The sequence below is a fragment of the Emys orbicularis genome, chromosome 7, assembly GCF_028017835.1.
Source record: "Emys orbicularis isolate rEmyOrb1 chromosome 7, rEmyOrb1.hap1, whole genome shotgun sequence".
NCBI classification, from domain to species: Eukaryota; Metazoa; Chordata; order Testudines; family Emydidae; genus Emys; species Emys orbicularis.
The window spans coordinates 34,952,210-34,977,310 of NC_088689.1; the positions used below are offsets into that span (position 1 = coordinate 34,952,210).

At 47.7% G+C, this 25,101-nt stretch overlaps 1 protein-coding gene across 1 annotated transcript; it reads right to left on the minus strand.

Annotated features, from left to right (window-relative positions):
* Positions 1-1,734: 1,734 nt before the first annotated feature.
* LOC135881019 (interferon-induced protein with tetratricopeptide repeats 5-like) lies at positions 1,735-16,525 on the minus strand. The gene is made up of 2 exons (XM_065407500.1): positions 16,440-16,525; positions 1,735-4,080 (listed from the first exon to the last, which is right to left on the minus strand). The coding sequence occupies exons 1-2, from the start codon at positions 16,442-16,444 to the stop codon at positions 2,640-2,642; spliced, it is 1,446 nt and encodes a 481-aa protein (XP_065263572.1). The 5' UTR covers positions 16,445-16,525; the 3' UTR covers positions 1,735-2,639.
* Positions 16,526-25,101: the final 8,576 nt, after the last annotated feature.

Genomic DNA, 25,101 nt, shown 5'->3' on the forward strand with positions numbered 1-25,101 from the left:
ACCAAAGGGCCTTCCATAGGGAAGGGAGCCTCCAGATGTGCGGAGGCAGCCTGATGGAGGACTGGCCCCTCAATGCTACTCTGCTGCCCCCTTCATCCTCCTCCCTGAGCAGGATGGCTCAGGTGGAAGCCAGACCACCATTGCTGCATGGCTGTGCAGTTGCAGCTGCATAGAAGATTTAACAGAAGATGATGTTCTATGAAACAGCATCAAGCGCAGATGAAATATCTCACTCTCCTATCTGTGAGGACACTCAGGGATCATGCTCTGGAAAGGCTGTGGTTCCTGACTTCATCTCCTCTTCTTTCCAGCAGTTCTCAAACTTGGAGAGGGAAAGAGGTGGGGTAGGGATAGTCCATTTTGTGGATGTGACACTCTTCCCTGCCCTTCCCCCCACTTTCTCTTCTCCCACAGGGAGTCCCTCCCCCACCTCTACCACCCATTCTGGGTCACCTCTGTTTTTGGAAGTGGAAGAGACAATCTGGACCTTAGTTATAAAAAGCAAGAAAGGCCTCCTCCCCTGCCTTTTCAGAGAGAAGAGGTGGAAGTGTACTTTTTTGATTGTGTGCATATGGGATGGGATACATCAATTTTGTGAGAGATTCTTTGAGAAAGGGGGTTTTCATGACCCAGAATCACACTGTAAATTCCCTTTGGCTTCATCTGTGTTTCCCAGAGACCAACCCCACCCGCCAATAACACAGCTGCCAGTGCAGTGAGTGAGAATTCCACATGTGCATCTGAAGCCAGAGTTTACACCCTTGATGAGTAATATTTATTCCTGGATAACTGATTGACTACGTGAAGCGCTTGTAACAACATGAATGATTTGGGAGCTTAATAATGTGACTGCTGGGTGGCATGACTTGGAGGGTTATTGCATTTTTCTGGTGCCTGCTGTCTAATAGAAATGTACAAAAGTGAAGATATAATTGGTCCTGAAAAATAGCTCTTATTTTTTTCACAAACAAAGTCTTAAAGGGGTTTGCTTTGGAAATGGAGTATGTTTTCTACATGGTGCATTGCATGCCATCCCATTGGCCAAGACACAGTAGTGGAATGTAAAAGTGTCACACTGTACAAGCTTTGCCCTTTGGCCATCAGTCCTAAAACAACTAGATTCTTCTTAGCAATTCACAAGATGGAATACATTCTCCACACCTTCCTCTTTTTTTTTATTTTTAAACAACCTGTCTTCTGTCACTCCTCTCTCCCTGGTGCACATCCCCTGTGTTTTGTCACTTCCTTTCTCGTGCAACTGTGCCCTTTCACCCCCTCCCCATGTGCCTGGGTGCGGTGTTCTGTCATGCCCTCCCCTATGCGCACCATGCCCTGTGTTCCCTCGTTCCTTTCCCCCACGTGCCTGGGCCCTGTGCTATGTCACCCTCTCCCGCATGCCCTGTCAAACTTCTTCCCCTGTGCCCTATGCTGTGTCACCTCCTCCCGCATGTACCCCTTATGTCCTCTCGCCCCTCTACCCATGTGCACATGCCCAAGATTGTGGGGTGTACTTGAACTAGAAAGATGCTCTCTAAGCACAGTTCAATGGTTCAGTGCAAAACTACTAAAACTAGCTTTGCAGACAGTCCAGGAAATCAAGTGGGGCTTTTCCTCTGTCTCCTTAACATCTGATCAGAATTTTATTCCTATGCTTTAAATGGCCATTTTAGTAGCTTTTACGTACAGATGTGGGGGTTGGTCTGCAGACAGATTCCCAAAGCAAAATTTAATTGACTCAGTGCAGTTTAATAATTTACAAAAATACAGCAACGTGCAAATGGTACATGGTTTATAAGATTCTCATTGGAAAAAAGATACAAGCAGGGCTCTTTTTTCTTCCTAGTTAAACAAGTATGGCAAACGCAGTCAATTATGCAAGCCTACAGACTCCCAAACTCACAAAAGTCCATGACCCATACTGAATTCTGAATATAGCTCCAAAGTGTGCATCCTAGTAACAATATAAATCCACCCTGTCCAAAATGATAAAACTCATCAGTAGTACCCAGTCCATATCATTATTTCTTGCCCTCATAGGAGGATGCACTCAATTATCTGATGTCTTGAAATAGTATGAACTAACAGACTCTTGATAAATTTTAACCCTCATCTTTTCCCAGTGTACTGCACGTTCTGATGACTCACGTTGAAGCTATATATCTAAGAGCAGAAATTAACACAAACACAGATATTTACAGAGATCTTAAATTGAGCCAAAAGATAGATTAACTATTATACGTTCTCCACAGTCATACTCTTGGCATTATGTAAGTTAGAAAACATCATTTTCCAGATTTTACATGATCACCAGCAGGTGGTGCTACAAACTTCCACATCTGTTACACTTTTTCACTTCAAGCACTGCAGAAAGTGTTCTTTGTTATCAACATAAACATCGTTATTTCGCAGGAGGGAGAGGCCACAAGAGCTCATTAATTGCTAGGATTACAAATTCTGCACTACATGCCAGTAAGTAATGTTCAAACTATAGGCCTAATTTCAATGCAAGTTTTGCCTAAATGGGGAATTCAGGCTATCATACAAATAATGGAGGAAGTTGACAAACTTTTCATCATATACAGTTTTGAAAAAAAAAAAAATTGGGTGCTTACAGAAATGGATTCTCTGCTTTAGAAGCTTTAGATTTCTATGGAAAGCCGTATCTCACAGAGAGCACTTAAGTATTCTTCATTATCAGGCTCCAATGCCAGGGCTTTCTCATAACACTCAATTGCTTGAGGCTTCTCCCCATTCAGTTGGTGAATAAGTCCAAGCGTACCCAAATTTTTAGCATCTGCAGAGCCTCTCTGAATTCTCCTTTCTATTAATTTCTTCAGAGCATCTTTACACAGGTTTCTTTCATGTGAGTTTTTCTCAATTTTCAGCCCTTTTGTGTAATGATTAATAGCCTCAGATTCAGACTTTTTGTGATATTCCTGAAAGCGTCCATAGCGGTAGTGGAGTTGTTGCTTCTCATCACAGGTGAGTTTCTCCATCTTAAATACTTTTTGAAAGGTGTCTTCTGCTTCTTGATATTGATTTCCTTCTGCATACATGCTTCCTAGGTCAATATAGGCATACATAAACTTTGATTTTTGCTCCACCACCATTTTAAAATGAAAAATGCACAATCGAATCAGTTCCTCCATCTGCTCTCTAGGTGGATATTTTGTAGCTTTTTTCATTTTGAATAATTGTGTTCTGTAGCAAAGACCTATCTGATGATGCAGGAAGCCAGAGGTTGGTGTAAATTCCAGTGCCTTTTTCAAAAACCCCAGTGATTTCTCCACTAGTCCTTTTTTTCTGTAAAACTTGGCAGCATATCGCAATAAATAGGGAAGATCTGGGGTTTTTTGCAATGCTTCTTTGATGTACTTTTCTCCTTCTTCGACTTGGTCTGTCTCCTGAAGTTTCAGTGCAAGGAGTGCCATAACAAAAGTGTCGTTTGGATTCAGACTTACTGCACGCCTTAAAGGTTCCAGTGATGAGTCCTCACCAGAAGAGCCTTTTGTAAGAAAATCTTCCAGGCGATATATGGCAATTGCATAGCCAGAATTAAATTCTGGATTGTTGGGTTCCTCTTCCAGAGCCTTTTCAAAGCATTTCTTTGCTCTTTCATAATACTTTATTCCAAACTTTAATAGTGCCCACCCTTGTTCACAGTAGATCTCAGGCAGTTGAATCTTATAGCGAGATGCACTTGAGAGCTTTTTGCAGCTGCTTTCTACCTTGCCTATGTAGGATTGAGCTTCTTGAAGTTTGTTCATATGGTAATAGACCCAAGCATAGTTCCCCCAGGTAACAAGACTTTTTCTGTCAACCTCATCTGCATGATTTGTTTGAACTTCTCCTTCAGCTTTTTGTAGACTTTCCAGAGCTTCCTCACTGTTGCCTTTCATGTGTTTCACATAGGCTAGCAGATTATAATTACTGATTTTGGATTTTGTGATTAGAAACTCAATCTGATCACAAATTGTTTCCTCTAAGTTATCAAGATCAACATCATCCTTCAGCAAAGTCCATGTAAAATGGCATTCAAGTTGCAGCAAGACAGTTTTTAGCGAATTCTTGGAAATATTGCTAGAGGGGGGAAAAGAAGCATGTTTAAGCCTTTGTGAAGAAGAAGAGATTCAAATTAAAACTTTATTTACCCCAGAGGACAATTATCTATCTTTTATTTTGCTTTTCTGTACTTCTGTTTTTAATTTACAATATTGCCAATCTTAACTAGTGAGATAGCAATAATGTCACCTCTACAGATGCTTCAGAGAGAGGGTGCATCACAAGTGGCACTAACCAGAGAACAATACTTTGAGAAACCAAAGATATGGAGCTCATAGGTCTGAAGATTTGAACACCACTGGTTATTCATATTGTCTCTGTTACTCTGATCCCATGTAAACTACAGTAACTCCTCACTTTTCTTATCCATGTTGGATCATTTTTATTCTGTACGATTAAATTATCTTGTATTATGTTACCCTAGTAGAGTGTTCTGTGTAGTTAAAGGACAGAAAGGTGGCATGAGGCCTACATTGGTTTGCACTTCATTCGGGCTATGTTATACCAGATCTGCACACTTCCACTTATTTGTTTGTCTAGAGATAGGATGTTGTTCAGGCCTGTTCTACACCTAAAACTAAGGTCAGCTTACCTACATCGCTTAGGGTGAATTTTTCAACCTCCGAGAGACATAGTTAAGATGACCTAAGTGCCAAAGTTGATAATGCTAGGTCAACATCAAAAGCAGGAAACCTGCTAAACAACTGGACTATCGTATCAAGATGCTAAAGGAGCACTCAAGGAAGGTAAGGCCATTGCAGAGATACTAAATTAATTCTTTACATCTGTCTTCACCAATGCAGAGGATGTGAGGGAGATTCCCAAACCTGAGCCATTCTTTTTAGGTGACAACTGAGGAACTGTCCCAGACTGAGGTGTCTTTAGAGGAGGTTTTAGAACAAATTAAATTACACAATAATAAATCACCAGGACCAGATGGTATTCACCCCAAGAGTTCTGAAGGAACTCAAATGTGAAATTGCAGAACTACTAACTGTGGTTTGTAATCTATCATTTAAATCAGCTTCTGTACCAGATGACTGGAGGATAGCTAATGTGATGCTAATTTTTTTAAAAGGTTCCAGAGGTGATCTCGGCAATTACAGGCCAGTAAGCCTAACTTCCGTATCAGGCAAATTGGTTGAAACTATAGTAAAGAACAGAATTATCAGACATATAGCTAAACATGATTTATTGGGGGAAAGTCAACGTGGCTTTTGTAAATGGAAATCATGCCACACCAATCTATTAGAATTCTTTGAGGGGGTCAATAAACATGTGATCAAGGGTGATCCAGTGGATATAGTGTACTTAGATTTTCAGAAAGTCTTTGACAAGGTCCATCACCAAAGGCTCTTAAGCAAAGTAAGCTGTAATGGAATAAGAGGGAAGGTCCTCTCATGGATCAGTAACTGGTTAAAAGATAGGAAACAAAAGGTAGAAATAAATGGTCAGTTTTTCAAAATGGAGATAGGTAAATAGTGATGCCCGCAGCGGTCTATACAGGGACCAGTGTTGTTCAACATATCCATAAATGATCTGGAAAAAGGGGTAAACCATAGGCGCCAAATTCTGCTCGTGCCGGTGGGTGCTCAACCCCCCTCTGCCCCCAGCCCTGCCCTGACTTCACCCCTACCCCGCCCCCTCCCATCCCTGCCTGCACCCATTCCAAGCCCTTCCCCAAAGTCCCTGCCCCAACTCCGCCCCCTCCCTGCCCCTATTCTGATTCCTTCCCCAAATCCCCGCCCCGGCCCCACCTCTTCCCTGCCTCCTTCCCTGAGTGTGCCACGTTCCCGCTCCTCCCCCCTCCCTCCTGGAGCAGCTGTTTGGCAGCGACAAGCGCTGGGAGGTAGGTGGAGGAGCGGGGACCAGGCGTGCTCAGGGAAGGAGGAGGAGGTGGGGTGGGGGTGGGGGGGCGCCGAGGGGAGCTTGGCTGCCAGTGTGTGCAGAGCACTCACTAATTTTTCCCCATGGGTGCTCCAGCCTATGGGGTAAACAGTGAGGTGGCAAATTTTGCAGATGATACAAAACTACTGAAGATAGTTAAGTCCAAAGCAGACTGCAAAGAGCTACAAAGGGACCTCACAAAACTGGGTGACTGGGCAACAAAAAGGCAGATGAAATTCAGTGTTGATAAATGCAAAGTAATGCATATTGGAAGACATAATCCCAACTATACATATAAAATGATAGGGTCTAAATTAGGTGTTACCACTCAAGAAAGAGATCTTGGAGTCATTGTGGATAATTCTCTGAAAACATCCACTCAATGTTACCCATGGGGGAAATCTGCATCACTGCGCATGCACAGGATTTCTTTGTTTCCCTGCAGAAAACTGACAGGGAAGCAAAGAGAAACCACAAGAGCGATCATGCAACCCTCCCCAACAGTATGTTTTGGGTGCCCAGGGCAGCCGGCAGAGAGGTAAATCACTGTGGGGCGGGATTGGGGAAGACACAGCTGGTGGCTCCTACCCTGCGTCAGGCTCAGCTGCAAGTTCCGTCTGGACTGGGGAAGACGGGACTTCCTCTTCCCATGCACGGGATCCGGGGCTGGGTCAGACCCACCCCCAGATTTCTCCCCCAGCTGTAGGAAGCTCTGCAAACTCTCCCACCTACCCCGTGCTTCCTGCACCCATTGCTCCTTAGCTGCAGCAGGATGGATCACTGTACAGGGAGCTGCTCCCCCATCTGTCCAACCCCCGTGCATCCAGACCCTTCTGCTGAGCCTCACCCCCCCATCACACACCCAGAACCCCCCCCCGATGAGCTCCACTGCCTCTGCACCTGGACCACCCTGATGAGCCACCCGCACCGAGATCCCCACCCTACTGAGCCCCAACCAGGTGCACCTGGATCCCAACCACACTGAGCCCCACTCTCCCAGCATCTGGACCCTCCCCACTGAGCCCCCCCACACCAACCCCCCTGCTGAGCTCTATCCCCACCCACACTCAGACCCCTCCACTGAGCCCCAACTACCTTCACCTGGACCCCCCTGCACAGTACCATTACGGTTGCACCCAGAACCTCCCAACAAGCCCCTGTGCATCCAGGTCCCCCCCCACACCCAGAAACCCAACTGAACTGCCTGCACCCAGATTACCACACACCGAACCCTCTCAACCCACACCTGGATTCCGCCCATGCTAACCCCCTCCACACTTGGATCCTACCTTGCTGAGCCTGCCTACCGACACCTGGTGCACCTGGCATGGAGGGACAGGGCTCTGGGGTGTTTCTGGGGCAGGCCCGGTCCTTGTGCTGTGTCAGGGTTGGGTGCAGCCTCACCACTGAGTCTGTGTCCCAGGAGGGGTGAGCAGCACAGTAATCACCCACCTCTGTGCAACCAGTGGCCTGTGTTCCCCAATGCTATGCTGGAGCCTCCACATTTATTTGACAAAATTTGCAGAATTTTGCAGAATTTTAAAATATTGTGTGCAGAATTTTTAATTTTTTGGCACAGAATGCCCTCAGGAGTATCAATGTGCAGTGGCAGTCACAAAAGCTAACTGAATGTTGGGAATCATTAGGAAAAGGATAGATAAGACAGAAAATATCATATTGCCTCTATATAAATTGATGGTACACCCACATCTTGAATACTTTTTGTGTAGATCAGCTCACCCCATCTCAAAAAAGATACATTGGAATTGGAAAAGGTACAGCAAAGGGCAACAAAAATTATTAGGGATTTCGAACAGCTTCCATATTAGGAGAGATTAAAAAGGCTGGGACTTTTCAGCTTGGAAAAGGGACGACTAAAGGGGATTTGATAGAGGTCTATAAAATCATGACAGGTGTGGAGAAAGTAAATAAGGAAGTGTTATTTACTCCTTCTCATAACACAAGAACTAGGGGTCACCAAATGAAATTAATAGGCAGCAAGTTTAAAACAAACAAAAAGAAGTATTTCTTCGCACCACACAGTCAGCCTGTGGAATTCCTTGCCAGAGGATGTTGTGAAGACCATGACTATAACAGGGTTCAAAAAGGAACTCCTATTCATGGAGGATAGGTCCATCAATTATTATCCAGGATGGACAGGGATGGTGTCCCTACCCTCTGTTTGCCAGAAGCTGGGAATGGGTGACAGGGGATGGATCACTTGATGATTACCTGGTCTGTTCATTGCCTCTACTGGGCTGGATGGATCTTTGGTCTGACCCAGTATGGCTGTTCTTATGTTCTTAACAGAAGAATGCTTCCGTCAACCTAGCTACTGCCTCTTGGAAAGGTAGAGTTACTACAGTCAGGGGCGCTGAAACAATTTTTATAAAGGGGGTTCTGAGAGCCATTGAACCAAACTGTAAACCCTGTGTATAATGGAAACCACTTCAAGCCAGGGGGTGCGGCAGCACCCGCAGTTCCAGCACCTATAACTACAGTGATGAAAGAACCCCTTCCATCTCTGTAGTAAGTATCTACTCTATAGTGCTGCAGTTGCAGTTGTGCTACTACAGTAATTCTAACGTAAACATACCCTCAGACAAATGAGTCCAAAATGGCCAACCGTCTGATCTGGCAGCACTAGAAGCCTCTGCATTTAGGAGCTTCTTCAGAGGGTAGACAGCTCCATTTTTCTAGTAGCTCCGTGTACACTAACATATGGAAGGGGGAACACAGCTGCTGAAGAGCTGGAGAAATAGAGCTGCCTGCACTCAGTCATGCAGGCCTCATTGCTCTCTCAAGCAACAGTGACTTTGCTTGAGGCATCTAGTTTCCACTCCATGACACACTGCTCAGATCTTCCTTTGCCTGAGGGATCATCCAAGGTAGGAGAATATTGGGAGTGGATGGGGTAGAGTAATGAGTTATGAAAGAACTGGAAACTGGGACCAAGATTTTTAAAAATAGGTGCCTAAATTTAGGCTTCTAAATCCATTTATAGACACTGAAATAAATGGCCTGATTGTCAAAAGTGTTAACACCCAGCAACCTACAATGGATAAATGTGAAAAAGAGGATATACATTTCTATGAATACTCTCTTTCCCATTCCTTATCTTTATTTTATTTTTCATAAGTAGTAGATGTCGGGAGACATCTGAAAAAGAACAAATTGGTGTACTCTCAACAAAGTGGTACTAATATGAAACAGAAGTCAATACTCCTGCCTGATCATTTATCCTGGCACACAGGCTGCCTTGCTTCTTCTCCCCACTATTTTCTTTCTGACATTGCACCCATCTGTCCCTGAATCCCTTCTCTGAGCTCTCCTCTCACTTAGCTCTGATAATCTGCCCCTAACTCCACCCAGGAGCGGCGCCAGGGTTTTTGCCGCCCTAGGGCAGCGCCCCTCCTCAGTAATCGGCGGCAGCTCCTCCTCTGAAGCTGTGTTCTCGGCGGCGGGGGTCCTTCCACTCCGGGTCTTTGGGGCACTTCGGTGGCGGGTCCCGGAGCGAGTGAAGGACCCGCCGCCGAATTTCCGCCGAAGACCCAGAGCGGAAGAAGCCCCTCTGGGCAGCCCTGGTTCTCGGCGGCATTTCCGCGGCCGCTTTTCTTCCCGCCCAGAGGAATCGCTGCCGAAATTCCGACGAGGGTGGCAAAATGCCGCCCCCCACATCCTGCCACCCTAGGTGACCGCCTAGGGTCGCCTAGTGGAAGCGCCGGCCCTGACTCCACCCTGCCCTAGCTAGGAGCAGAAAAAGAAACCAAGGAGTCTAGACTCTGAGGCCTTGTCTTAACTAGGGTTTAAAGGTGTGTGGTGTGTAAATGTGTCAGCTAACATATTATAATTAACATATTCTAGAACTTTAGCGTACACACGCCACTGTAGACTTTACCAAGTATAAACCAATCAACTTAAAGCCTAGGCTACCCTTTAGCTTCAACTTGACCAGCTTAGCATGTACTAAAGTCCATAGTGTCTTGTCCATAGGAGCACTTTAGAACGTGTTAAAACTTGTTGGCTGACAACACACGTTTAAATCTTAGTCAAGACAAACTCTACACAACGCTGCAGCTCGACAAACAAACATTTGTATAGCTTAAACAAAATAGAACCCTAAATCAAATACTTATTTGTTACTTAGCAGAACCCTGGTGGAACATAGAAGATCTAGCAGTTTGTGTGGCAATGTATGTGCTGCCACCCAATTGCAAAATCATGCATGCTGAAGGTGCTGGAGGGAGAGCAAGGGGTACAACTGGAGGATTGGGGAAGGAAAGATGAGTTGGGGTTGTGGAGACCTATTAGCAAATTGTGAAGAGGTCAGGAGAAGAGGAGCCAGAAATGAACTATTAGAGCTTTGGGGGGCGGGAGGGGGGATGGAGTGGAATTCAATTTGGATCACTGTGGTCTTGGGAGAAAATGTTCCTGAATATTTTATCTAGTCTCAATGTTTTACACTTAGATCCTACAATGAGGTCTGAAGGAGAGAGTGATAGTAATTCTATTAATGCATATCCCTACCATCAAAGACTTCCTCATTTCTATCGAGTAATATCATTGTACAGTTTAAGTTTTTAATTGATATCAGCATAAATGTTTCATCTGTGGGTAAAATACAAGTTTTGAGTGGAGAGGAGACTCTAAATGTTGAAATAATCCTGCACCTGTTAGGGAGCTGTGGTGTCAATTACATTAATCCAATAGGTGAATGGACATTTCATACACAATTGTTCTCACTCGGGCCTTGATTCAGTAAGACACTCTAAGCAAATGCTTAAGTAGAAGAATGTAAATAGTCCCACTGAAGTCAATGGGACTACTCATGTACTTAGTTCAGCATGTGATTAAGGGCTTTGTTAGACCATGCCTGAATCCAGAACAACAAAAACTTTCATGTGTATAATAGCAGTAGAGAAATAAATAATGTGAACAGGTGGAGTTGTAGTGCAGGTGTGACGTTATCTGATTAAAATACGACCATATAGAGCATTGTTGCAATCACTGTTATATATTTGCAGCAAATAGTGTACAAAGGTTGTCAAGTGAGGTGGCTATGAAAAGGTTATGACTTGCTGGTTATGATTATGCTATCTTTATGCATGTATCATTTTGTGTTTGAAGTTATAAGTGTGATGTTGCACTCTATATGTTTTTATGAAAGTATGCTGATGAGTGTGAATATAATGTAACTAAAATATGCTTCATGCAAAAGGTCTCTTGTAAGGTATCATTACAAAGCTTATACTCTACTGAGTGTGGTCATCCTATTTATATAAATGTATCACTCTTGTATCTGAAACTAGAAATATGAAATATAACTCTGAGGGCCTATTGTAATTATGCAAAGTGTGGGCCATTAATGGTGGTTTGGAATCTTGATGGCTCCCATCAACCAGGACATTTGACTGTGGATGGCTCTGTTGGCAGGCAGAAATGAAGGCTTGGGGTCTTACAGTGACATGTGATCATGTCACCTGAACTGGAATCCATCTTTAACCTGGTGTTTTTCCATTGAGAAGGAGGGGTGGGAACCCAGAGGGACAAAGGTGCAAAAGATATATAAGTGGGTGGAACAGAACAAACGGGGAGCCATCATGAGAAATCCCCTAGCTACCACCTGAGCTGGAACAAGGGCTGTACCAGGGGAAAGGTTTGTGCCCAGACTAGGAATGCATCCAGTCTGTGAAAGAAACTTATTGAAACATCTCTGAGGGTGAGATTTTATCTGTATTCAGTTTTATTACTGTACTAGGCTTAGACTTGTGTGTTCTATTTTATTTTGCTTGGTAATTCACGTTGTTCTGTCTGCTACTACTTGGAACCACTTAAATCCTACTTTCTGTATTTAATAAAATCACTTTTTACTTATTAATTAACCCAGAGAATGTATTAATACCTGGGGGGAGGGGGAGGGGCAAACAGCTGTGCATATCGCTCTATCAGTGTTCTAGAGGGTGAACAATTTGAGTAAAATGGATTTATTTGGGGTTAGACCCCACTGGGAGTTGAGCATCTGAGTGTTAAAGACAGGAACACTGCTGTAAGCTGCTTTCAGTTTAAGCCTACAGCAGTTAGGGGACGTGGTTCAGACCCTGGGTCTGTGTTGGAACAGACTGGCATGTCTGGCTCAACAAGACAGGGTGCTGGAGTCCCAAGCTGGCAGGGAAAGCAGGGGCAGAAGTAGTCTTGGCACAGCAGTTGGCAGTTCCCAAGGGGGTTTCTGTGATGCAACCCATCACAATAAGTATTGGCTCTATACTTGGATTTCAAATGTTTGCTCCTGGGGTAACGCCCACAAGTTAATGCCCAGCATATCTTGGAGAAACACTTGGTTAACAATGGACCATGGGAGACGCCCACCTACACTGAGTGTACTGTGATGTAAACATGCTGTCTGGAGTGTAAGTAATGGCTTCCTGCAATGACTGAGGGAAATTGGGCATGAACATGTGACTTGCCCATGTGACTCCAAACTTCCATCTTGTTGCTGTGATTTTCAACAGTAAGAACAATGGCATGCCCTCCACATGGCAAAAGCTATAAAAGGCCCTGGAAACACCTCCATTTTGTCTTCAATCCTGCTTCTTACCTCTGGAGGAACCTTGCTACAAACTGAAGCTCTGAACAATGGACTGAATGACCCATCCAAGCTGTGGATGTACTCCAGAGACTTGACTTAGGCCAGCAGTTTATTCACTACAAAAAGAAAGATTCTGCGTGGACTCCTCCTGAAGGTCAAAACAACAGACTGGACTTCTACATAGATTGCTTCCGTCCACGTGCATGGCCTGAAATTGTGGAAAAGCAGAATCACTTGCCCCATAACCTCAGCCGTGCTGAACACGACGCCATCAACAGCCTCAGGAACAACTCTGACATCATAATCAAAAACGCTGACAAAGGAGGTGCTATCGTCATCATGAATAAGTTGGAATATGAACAAGAGGCTGCTAGGCAGCTCTCTAACTCCACATTCTACAGGCCATTATCCTCTGATCCCACTGAGGATTACCAAAAGAAACTACACCATCTGCTCAAGAAACTCCCTGAAAAAGCACAGGAACAGATCTGTACAGACACATGCCTAGAACCCCGACCAGGAGTATTCTATTTGCTACCCAAGATCCATAAACCTGGAAATCCTGGATGCCCCATCATCTCAGGCATTGGCACTCTCACAGCAGGATTATCTGGCTATGTGGACTCTCTCCTCAGGCCCTATGCTACCAGCACTCCCAGCTAGCTTCAAGACACCACTGACTTCCTGAGGAAACTACAATCCATTGGTGATCTTTCGGTAAACACCATCCTGGCCACTATGGATGCAGAAGCCCTCTACACCAATATTCCACACAAAGATGGACTACAAGCTATCAGGAACAGTATCCCCGATAATGTCACGGCAAACCTGGTGGCTGAACTTTGTGACTTTCTCCTCACTCACAACTATTTCACATTTGGGGACAATATATACCTTCAAGTCAGCGGCACTGCTATGGGTACCCGCATGGCCCCACAGTATGCCAACATTTTTATGGCTGACTTAGAACAACGCTTCCTTAGCTCTCGTCCCCGAACGCTCCTACTCTACTTGCACTACATTGATGACATCTTCATCATCTGGACCCATGGAAAAGAAGCCCTTGAGGAATTCCACCGTGATTTCAACATTTTCCATCCCACCATCAACCTCAGCCTAGAGCAATCCACACAAGTGGTCTATTTCCTGGACACTACTGTGCTCATAAGTGATGGTCACATAAACACCACCCTATACCGGAAACCTACTGACCGCTATACTTACCTACATGCCTCCAGCTTCCATCCAGGACACACTACACGATCCATTGTCTACAGCCAAGCTCTAAGATACAACAACATTTGCTCCAATCCCTCAGACAGAGACAAACACCTACAAGATCTCTATCAAGCATTCTTAAAACTACAATACCCATCTGCTGAAATGAAAAAACAGATTGACAGAGCCAGAAGAGTACCCAGAAGTCATCTGCCTACAGGATAGGCCCAACAAAGAAAATAACAGAACGCCACTAGTCGTCACCTTTGGCCACCAACTAAAACTTCTCCAGCGTATCATCAAAGATCTACAACCTATCCTGAAAGATGATCCCTCACTCTCACAGATCTTGGGAGACAGACCCGTCCTCGCTTACAGACAGCCCCCCAACCTGAAGCAAATACTCCCCAGCAACCACACAACAAAAACACTAACCCAGAAACCTATCCTTGCAACAAAGCCCGATGCCAACTCTGTCCACATATTTATTCAAATGACACCATCATAGGACCTAATCACATCAGCCATGCCATCAGGGGCTCATTCACCTGCACATCTACCAATGTGATATATACCATCATGTGCCAGCAATGCCCCTCTGCCATGTACATTGGCCAAACCGGACAGTCTCTACGCAAAAAAATAAATGGACACAAATCTGACATCAGGAATCATAACATTCAAAAACCAGTAGAACACTTCAACCTCTCTGGTCACTCAGTAACAGACTTAAAGGTGGCAATTTTGCAACCGAAAAGCTTCAAAAACAGACTCCAACGAGAAACTGCTGAGCTTGAATTAACTTGGGTTTGAATAGAGACTGGGAGTGGCTGGGTCATTACACATATTGAATCTATTTCCCCATGTTAAGTATCCTCACACCTTCTTGTCAACTGTCTAAAATGGGCCATCTTGATTATCATTACAAAAGTTTTTTTTCTCCTGCTGATAATAACTCATCTTAATTAATTAGCCTTTTACAGTTGGTATGGCTACTTCCACTTTTTCATGTTCTCTGTATGTATATATATCTTCTTACTATATGTTCCATTCTATGCATCTGATGAAGTGGGCTGTAGCCCACGAAAGTTTATGCTCAAATAAATTTGTTAGTCTCTAAAGTGCCACAAGTACTCCTGTTCTTTTTGCCATTACCGTATGTAATTGATTCCTTTAACCAATTTTAACTCTCACCTTTCTTTCTTTCTTTTTATAAATAAACCTTTAGATTTTAGATACTAAAGGATTGACATCAGCGTGATTTTGGGGTAAGATCTAAGTTATATATTGACCTGGTTATGTGGGATCAGAAGAACCTGTTATTTGATGAGACTGGTTGTAAAGAACCACTCATCTGAATCCAGTGTTTTTGGTGGTGATATAAGAACTGGAAAGCCTGAGGAAAATGCTTTTATGTTTGCTTGTTAGCCAGTGTGATGAAACAGGAGTTTACTTTTGTGGCTGGTTTGGTATATCTTATAAAAGAATAACCACCAGTTTTGGGTTGTGTTTCCCCTATTTCTCAGCAGTTCGTCCTGAATTTGGCATCCTCAGTTGTGACCCACTAAGGCATAGTTACAGCAGGTTAAACATCTTTTAGCTTAGTTCAGCACAGAAGCATTAAATGATGTTACTTTCAGAATCATCATAAGTCTGGAGTTTTCTCCTTTAAAATATTAGTGAAAAAAGCTCTGAGACTCCCTAACCCCCCCCCCCTCCCCGATATCCAGAAGTTGGTCTCCTTTTCTGGGGTATCAGTTTGCAGCACAAAAATCGTACTCACATTTTCTGGTTCCACCCGCAATAGTAGTAATTAGAAGGTTAGTTTCCTGATTTGAGAGCACAAATCATCTACTTAGCAATCCACTTGACCTTACAGTACTCGTGGCAACTGTGAACTATGGGCACAAGCTTTGTTGGTGTAAATTCCACCCATGAAAATGGAGAGGGGTTTGAGGTTTGAACATCTGGAACTAACAGAATTAAATTTCTAACAATACCATCACTTTAATCTAGTCCTCATTTTAATTCACACGTAAAACAATTACTTACATTTGGTACCATACCTGATTAACTACTTAAACTCAAGTAAATTATAGTTTAGAATTTTCATATGAAAGAAAAACACAAATCCTCAGCACAGAGGGATGGACTAGATCAGTGGCTCTCAACCTTTCCAGACTACTGTACCCGTTTCAGGAGTCTGATTTGTCTTGCGTCCCCCAAGTTTAACTTCACTTAAAAACTACTTGCTTACAAAATCAGAAATAAAAATACGATAGTGTCACAGCACACTTACTGAAAAATTGCTTACTTCTCATTTTAATTGATATATATATAAAATTATAATACATGTATATAATTATATACAGAGAATTATAAAATAAATAAATATTGTACTTATCTTTAAGTGTATGGTGTATAGGGCCATATAAATAATTCATTGTCTGTATGAAATTTTAGTTTGTACTGACTTCACTAGTGCTTTTTATGTAGCCTGTTGTAAAACTAGGCAAATACCTAGATGAGTTGATGTGCCCCTGGAAGACCTCTGTGTACCCCCAGGGGTACGCGTACGCCTAGTTGAGAACCACTGGACTAGATGGCTGGCCAACCTCTTAAGGTCCTTTCCAGCTCTACATTTCTATGAAATAGGCACAGTTCAGAGTTGCTATTGTTTACTTACCTCATGGCTTTGCTTTGCTGGTCAGCTGTTGTAATGCAGCTTGGCTTCTTTTCTTACTAACTTGGGATGTTGAAGCTGGCTGCTATTCCTCTACTCCATTTTATAGGCATCCCAGCATCATGTGACATGGGCTGTTCCTCAGCCGTTTAGTGAAGTAAATGGAAACTAGAAAGTGAAAGCTATGCACAGCTCTCCGAACGCACAATAGAAAAGCTGAACTAGCTGCTGCCAGGGAAATTGAAACTTAAGGGACTTGGATCTGTTTCTTCTGTTCACATTTGGCTTTATGCCATTGATTTAACCATAGGAGTGCGCAGAACATTTAATTAGGGTGCGCACCCAGGGAACTTTTTTTTAAAGGCGAACATCATAAAGGTTGGGGTGTGGGAGGGGGTGCGGTGTGCAGGAAGGGGCTCAGGGCAAGGGATTGGGGCAGAGGTAGGGGTTCATGAGGGGGCTCAGGGAAGGGGGTTGGGGTGCAGGAGGGGTGCAGGGTGCGGCAGGGGGCTCAGGGAAAGGGGTTGGGGTGCAGTAGGGGTGCAGCGGGGCCTCAGGACAGGGAGTTGGGGTGCAGGAGGGGTGTGGCAGGGGGCTCAGGTAGGGTTACCATACATCCGGTTTTTCCCGGACATGTCCGGCTTTTTGGTAATCAAACCCCCGTCCGGGGGGAATTTCCAAAAAGCCGAACATGTCCGGGAAAAATACTCCCAGCTTCCGGCATCTCTGGCTTACTTTAGAGCGGGCTCCGGCGGCTGCTGTGCTCCCTGACTCCTCGGCTCTGTAAGAGCCAAGCTGCCCGAGTGCTGCCGGCTTCGGGCAGCCCCCATGCCTCCGGACCCTGCGCCGCCGGCCGGGCACTTCCGCTCCGGGGGCGCAGGGTCCGGAGGCATGGGGGCTGCCCGAAGCCGGTAGCGCTCGGGCAGCTCGGCTCTTACAGAGCTGAGGAGTCAGGGAGCAGCACGCAGCAGCCGCCGCCGGAGCCCGGGAGGGGAAGTGCCCGGCCGGGGGTTCAGGGTCCGGAGGTCTGGGGGCTGCCCAAAGCCGGTAGCGCTCGGGCAGCTGTTTCACATGGCTGGGAGGGAGGAGGGGGAATGCGGACGCTCAGGGAAGGGGGCAGAGTTGGGGCGGGGAAGGGGCGGAGTTGGGGCAGGGGCGGGGCCAGGGCCCCATGGAGTGTCTTTTTTAATTTTTAAATATGGTAACCCTAGCTCAGGACAGGGAGTTGGGGTACAGGAGGGGTACAGGGCGCAGGCAGGGGGCTCAGGGCAGGGAGTTGGGGTGCAGGAGGGGGCTCAAGGCAGGGGGTTGGGGGCAAGATGCAGGCAGGGGGCTCAGGGCAGGGGGTTGAGGTAAGAGGTGCAGGCAGGGGGCTCAGGGCAGGGAGTTGGGGGGCAGGAGAGGGCTCAGAGCAGTGGGTTGGGGTGTGAGGTGCAGACAGGGGGCTCAGGGCAGGAGGTTGGGAGCCAGGGGGCAGGAGGGGGCTCAGGGCAGGGGGTTGGGGTGAGAGGTGCAGGCAGGGGGCTCAGGGCAGGGAGTTGGGGTGCAGGAGGGATGCGGAGTGCAGGAGGGGGCTCAGGGCAGGGGGTTGGGGTGCAGGAGGGGTGCGAGGTGCAGCAGGGGATTCAGGGCAGGGGGTTGGGGTGCAGTAGGAGTGCGGGGTGCAGAAGGGGGCTCAGGACAGGGAGTTGGGGTGCAGGAGGGGGCTCAAGGCAGGGGGTTGGGGGCAAGATGCAGGCAGGGGGCTCAGGGCAGGGGGTTGAGGTAAGAGGTGCAGGCAGGGGGCTCAGGGCAGGGAGTTGGGGGGCAGGAGGGGGCTCAGGGCAGTGGGTTGGGGTGTGAGGTGCAGACAGGGGGCTCAGGGCAGGAGGTTGGGAGCCAGGGGGCAGGAGGGGGCTCAGGGCAGGGGGTTGGGGTGAGAGGTGCAGGCAGGGGGCTCAGGGCAGGGAGTTGGGGTGCAGGAGGGATGCGGAGTGCAAGAGGGGGCTCAGGGCAGGGGGTTGGGGTGCAGGAGGGGTGCGAGGTGCAGCAGGGGATTCAGGGCAGGGGGTTGGGGTGCAGTAGGAGTGCGGGGTGCAGAAGGGGGCTCAGGACAGGGAGTTGGGGTGCAGGAGGGGTGTGGCAGGGGGCTCAGGACAGGGGGTTGGGGTGCAGGAGGGGTACAGGGTGCAGACAGGGGGCTCAGGGCAGGGGGTTGGGGGGCAAGGTGCAGGCAGGGGGCTCAGGGCAGGGAGTTGGGGGGCAGGGGGAAGGAGGGGGGCTCAGGGCAGGGGGTTGGGTAAAAGGTGCAGGCAGGGGGCTCAGGGCAGGAGGTAGGGGGCCAGGGGGGGGCTCAGGGCAGGGGGGCAGGGAGTTGGGGTGCAGGAGGGTAGGCTGTTTGCAGGTGGGCCCTGGGCTGGGATCTGGGCTCCCCCGTCCTGGCGGGAAGGCTCGGGGGCCGGGCAGAGAGGGTTGGGCTGGGCCGTTGGGGCCAGGCCAGGCAGAGGCAGCCAAGGCGGATTGCAGCGGGGCCGGGGCGGATCGCAGCGGGGCCGGGCTGCTCCCGGAGCTGGATTCAAGGCCGAGGGAGCCGGGTCGGAGCCCCTGAACAGCGCCGGGGAGCTGAGCTCGCAGCTGGGCTCTGGGGGGTCCTGTGGGCCGGGCTCGCCCCCTGCTCCGTGCCCGCTCGCTCCTGGGCCCCACTTAAGGTGGGCTGGGCTCGGGGGCAGCCTGACCCTCCAAGGCGGTGCCCGGGTCCGCGGCCAGTGCTGGGAGCCGCAGGCGGGTTTGGGACCCCGGGTGCTGGAGGGGGGCTGCGGCAGCGCCCCCGTGAACCCCACTGTCATAACTATAAAGGGAAGGGTAACAGCTCTCCTGTGTACAGTACTATAAAATCCCTCCTGGCCAGAGACTCCACAATCCTTTTACCTGTAAAGGGTTAAGAAGCTCGGGTAACCTGGCTGACACCTGACCCAAAGGACCAATAAGGGGACAAGATACTTTCAAATCTTGGGGGGGGGAAAGGCTTTTGTTTGTGCTCTTTGTTTAAGGGGTTGTTCGCTCTTGGGACTGAGAGGGACCAGACATCAATCCAGGTTCTCCCCATCTTTCTAAGCAAGTCTCTCATATTTCAAACTTGTAAGTAAAAAGCCAGGCAAGGCGTCTTAGTTTTACTTTGTTTGCTCAACTTGTAAATGTACCTTTTACTAGAGTGTTTATCTTTGTTTGCTGTACTTTGAACCTAAGACTAGAGGGGAGTCCTCTGAGCTCTTTAAGTTTGATTACCCTGTAAAGTTATTTTCCATACTGATTTTACAGAGATGATTTTTACCTTTTTCTTTAATTAAAAGCCTTCTTTTTAAGAACCTGATTGATCTTTCCTTGTTTTAGATCCAAGGGGGTTGGATCTGTATTCACCAGGAGTTGGTGGGGGAAAGGAGGGGAATGGTTAATTTCTCCTTGTCTTAAGATCCAAGGGGTTTGGATCTGTATTCACCAGGGAATTGGTGAAAGGTTTCTCAAGGCTTCCCAGGGAAGGGAATTAGTCGTTGGGAATGGTGGCAGCGGACCAGATCTAAGCTGGTAATTAAGCTTAGAAGTCTTCATGCAGGCCCCCACAGTTGTACCCTAAAGTTCAAAGTGGGGATACAGCCTTAAGCGGCTGTGTTGGTGCTGCTGGGTGGGAGGCTGCCAGTGCACACGGGGCTGTTAAAGCAGCCGGGCCCGGCCCTGGGGAAGGGGAGCCCAGCTCAACAGGGTGCAGGCAGGGAGGGGGGGCGGGATGCAGGAGGGGTTCGGGCTCTGTCCCGGCGCAGCCCTGAGGGAAGGGGGGGGCGGGCACAGGGCTCTGCACGCTGCCCTTGCCATGCCTCCAGGTACCTCCCCCGAAGCTCCCATTGGCCGCAGTTTCCCATTCCCAGCCAATGGGAGATGCGGGGGGCGGTGCCTGAAGCAACCCTCCCCCCCCAGCCCCAGGGACGTGGTGCCGTGCCGGCCGCTTCTGAGAGGGCATTAGGGTGTGCCGGGGCACGCCTATGGATTTAACTGTTCTACAAAGACTAAGGCAATAATAGCCCAGAGAGTTCAGGTAGACCTTCCTAATATAAAAGAATTTAAGGCTCCACTTTGTTTAAAATATAAAGATTTGTGGAAATAGATAGAGGAAAGATTTATGGCTAGAGGATTGAACAGAAACATGGTTCAGTGGGAGGGACTGGGAATCAGTTTCTACTCCTGGTTTTTCCATTGAATCATGTGACTTTCGACAAGTCACTTTGGTTCAGATTTTAAAAGAATTTACGTGTTGCTGTGCTCAGTGTTTGAAGTCCTAAGTGATGTAGGTGGTTAAGTCCTATTTTCACAGGTGACTGAGGTACTTAGGGTAGGATTCACAAAGATATTTAGGTACTTAATACCTTTTGATTTCAATGGGATTTAGGTGCTTACATAAATTTGTGAATCCCACCCTTAGGAGTCTAAGTGTGATTGAAAGTCAACGGGACTTAGACTTCTAGGTGGCTGCGTCACTTTTGAAAATGGGACTTAGCCATCTACATCACTTTGCTCCTTGCAATGCTGAGCAGAGCAATGCCTAAATACCTTCAAAAGCTGGGCCTTTCCTGTGCCTCAGTAAACTCCTCAATGAAATTATCCCCATTGATACTGCACAACCATGCTGGGTGCTGTGAGATTTGTATTATTTAAAACACAAGGAGCCAGATTGCGCCACATGCAGGACTAACCAGTTTAGGTGACACAGGAAATGGTGTGATTTTTGTGTTTCCTCTAGGTCATTACCATGAGGGAGAAAAAGAAAGCTTTGCTTGTCACAGACTAGGCAATCAGAGATCTGCAGGAGGCTGAGGCCATCTGCAGGAAGACTATGTGCCTTTGGTGGTGGGGGAGGGGAGGGGAGGGGGGCTGGAGCATGTCATAGAATCATAGAATATCAGGGTTGGAAGGGACCTCAGGAGGTCATCTAGTCCAACCCTCTGCTCAAAGCAGGACCAATCCCCAACTAAATCATCGCAGCCAGGGCTTTGTCAAGCCTGACCTTAAAAACCTCTAAGGAAGGAGATTCCACCACCTCCCTAGGTAACCCATTCCCGTGCTTCACCACCTTCCTAATGAAAAAGTTTTTCCTAATATCCAACCTAAACCTCCCCCACTGCAACTTGAGACCATTACTCCTTGTTCTGTCATCTGCTACCACTGAGAACAGTCTAGATCCATCCTCTTTGGAACCCCCTTTCAGGTAGTTGAAAGCAGCTATCAAATCCCCCTCATTCTTCTCTTCTGCAGACTAAGTAATTCCAGTTCCCTCAGTGTCTCCTCATAAGTCATGTGCTCCAGCCGCCTAATCATTTTTGTTGCCCTCCCCTGGACTCTTTCCAATTTTTCCACATCCTTCTTGAAGTGTGGGGCCCAAAACTGGACACAGGACTCCAGATGAGGCCTCACCAATGCCGAATAGAGGGGAATGATCACGTCCCTCGATCTGCTGGCAATGCTCCTACTTATACAGCCCGAAATGCCATTAGCCTTCTTGGCAACAAGGGCACACTGTTGACTCATATCCAGATTCTCGTCCACTGTAACCCCTAGGTCCTTTTCTGCAGAACTGCTGCCTAGCCACTCGGTCCCTAGTCTGTACCAGAGCATGGAATTCTTCCGGCCTAAGTGCCTATATGTCTATACATTGTAGTGTCTATATATTGTGTATATTCTAAGTGTCTATATATTGTAGCTGGGATCAAGCCTCCCAGCCCGTGGTGACAGATTTGTGCTGGGAGGCTCAAGCTAGTGCACTAAAAATAGTGGATGTTCTGCAGTGTGGATGTTACAGCTTGGGCAGCAGCTTGGCCTCTCCTAGTTTGGGTGGCTAGCTCGAGTCTGTGCCAGAGCTGCAACATCCACACTGCTATCATTAGCGTGCTACTCGAGCCCTTCTAGCTTAAGTTTGTCTGGCAGGCTTACTTCCTGACTAATCCTCTCACTTGTGTGTGTGTAGCAAAAATCTCTGCTCCCTCCACCCCTACCATATTCAGGTGACATTTTAAAGCCTCTAAACATTTGCAAGATAAAGCTTACATCTGTATTGTACTTGAGAGCTGAAACTGATATCTGCTGACAATGAATTTTTCCCATGGCATCATCTGCTCAGAGACACCTACCTGAAATGTAGTTCACATTCTTTTCCATATTTGGAATTACTCCAATAAAATATTCAACCTGTCAGGATCATTTATCTATAGCTTTCTGTTTTTTTAACTTTTTAAAAGTCCTATCTTGTAGTGCTTCCAATTGGCCTGGGTTAGCAGCTACTAGTTCCACCTATTTAATGACCATGTTTGACAGCAGCAATTGTGACACTTGTAACCTGGATTCAGCTCCTGAACCAATGAGAGAGGAGACACTATATTTCCTCCAGTTAACTTGACAGCAAAGCCAAAGTCCAATGATACATTGAGCAATATTTTTATCAACTTGGTCATTCTAAAGAAAACATGATATCCAATGACAAAGTCCAGAAATGGGAAACTTTGTATTGTATGGCCAGTGTTTTTTACTGTAGGTTGGGGATTTGGTACACCGTTCTTCAGTGCAATAAGAACTCAGTTATATAGATTTTTGCACAAATGAAATGGCAATACTAACAAATAATACCCTTAAATAATCCTGGTGAATAAAAGCAAAATATAAACCTGCACAACAAGCATCATCAGCTTTGCAAACAAGACATTAGCTAACTGCCACCTTTTCTGCTCCTACCAGTACTTGACTTTTGTCTTTTGGCCTCTCTGCTGGTATCGCTACCTTGACTACCTGTTGTTGGATGTCTTTTTCCATAGACCTCTTTGATTTTCAACAGCTTCACTGTTGAAATTGGGAGACTGAATCCATTAACATGATGGTGTTCCTCTTTCTCCAACTCACTGATACTGGGTTTCTGTGCCCTGCTCAGGGTGTCAGCTAACACCAGTAATCATCTTGGACAATATCTGATCTCTACCTGGTAGTGCTGGAGATATATCAACGTGTGCTGCAATGTCTTTGGAGAATTAAGAAGGGACTTGGCCATGATTGTCTGAAGGCATTATGGCCTGATATCACTTTTACTTGGTGGCCATATGTGTACTGATGGAACTCAGCTCTATGTACATTAATGGAGAAAGGACCATTTGTCCCCAGGATTACTATGGACATTAATGGTGTGGAGGTTGCTCCAGTTATCCTGGGAGACCTGGGTTATCCTCTGGTTCCCTGAATAATGAAGACATTCTCAGGCTGCTTGGACAAAAGGAAGAAACTTTTTAACTACTTCCCTCAGTAGGAGAATGGTGGTGGAGTGTGTATTTGGCCAGTTGAAAGGAAGGTGTTTCTGTTTGTGGCTAGGGCTGGGGGTCAGTGCCCGTGGCCAGAGCCTGGAGCTAGGGGCACGTGCTGTGCGGCCGGAGCCGGGGGTTGGAGCCTGCTGCCACATGGCTAGAGCCGTGGGTCAGCGCTTGGGGCCAGTGCCCACCACCATGTGGCCAGAACCTGGAGCTGGGTGCTGGAGCCTGGGGCTGCATGGCCAGAGCTGGGGGTCAGCACCTGCTGGCGCTTGCTGCTGCAAGGCCATGGGTCGGCCCTCACTGCCTTGTGGCTGAGGATCAGCACCGGGGCTGGGGCCGCACGGCCGAAGTTGGGGGTTGGCACCTGAATCCCTGCAGCTGGAGGCTAGGGCCACGCGGCTGGAACTAAGGGTTGGTGCCCAAAGCCCCATGGTCAGAGGAAACTGCCGTGCGGCTGGGGCTGGGTCATGGGGCCCAGGGCCAGTGCCTCCTGCTGCACAGCCAGAGCCCGGGAGTGGAGTCAGTGGCCAGCACCTGCCACTGCATGGCTGGAACCAGGGGCTGGAGCCCGAAGCCCCATGGCTGGAGACCAGGGCTATGTTAGGGTTACCATATTTAAAAATTAAAAAAAGAGGACACTCCACGGGGCCCTGCCCCTGCCCCAACTCCGCCCCTTCCCCGCCCCAACTCCGCCCCCTTCCCTGAGCGCCCGCATTCCCCCTCCTCCCTCCCAGCCACGTGAAACAGCTGCCCGAGTGCTACCCGCTTTGGGCAGCCCCCAGACCTCCGGACCCTGAACCCCCGGCCGGGCACTTCCCCTCCCGGGCTCCGGCGGCGGCTGCTGCGTGCTGCTCCCTGACTCCTCAGCTCTGTAAGAGCCGAGCTGCCCGAGCGCTACCGGCTTCGGGCAGCCCCCATGCCTCCGAACCCTGCGCCCCCCGAGTGGAAGTGCCTGGCCGGCGGCGCAGGGTCCGGAGGCATGGGGGCTGCCCGAAGCCGGTAGCGCTCGGGCAGCTCGGCTCTTACAGAGCCGAGGAGTCAGGGAGCACAGCAGCCGCCGGAGCCCGCTCTAAGGTAAGCCAGGGATGCCGGAAGCTGGGTGTATTTTTCCCGGACATGTTCGGCTTTTTGGCAATTCCCCCCGGACGGGGTTTTGATTACCAAAAAGCCGGACATGTCCAGGAAAAACCGGACGTATGGTAACCCTAGGCTATGTGGCTGGAGACGGGGATCAGCACCTGCCGGGGCTGCACAGCCAGGCTCCTGAAGTCCTGCCGCTGGAGCCTGCTTTCCAACCACCATAGGGCTGACACCTGAGCTCCTCCTCCCCCCAGGTGGGTCGATAACTCACC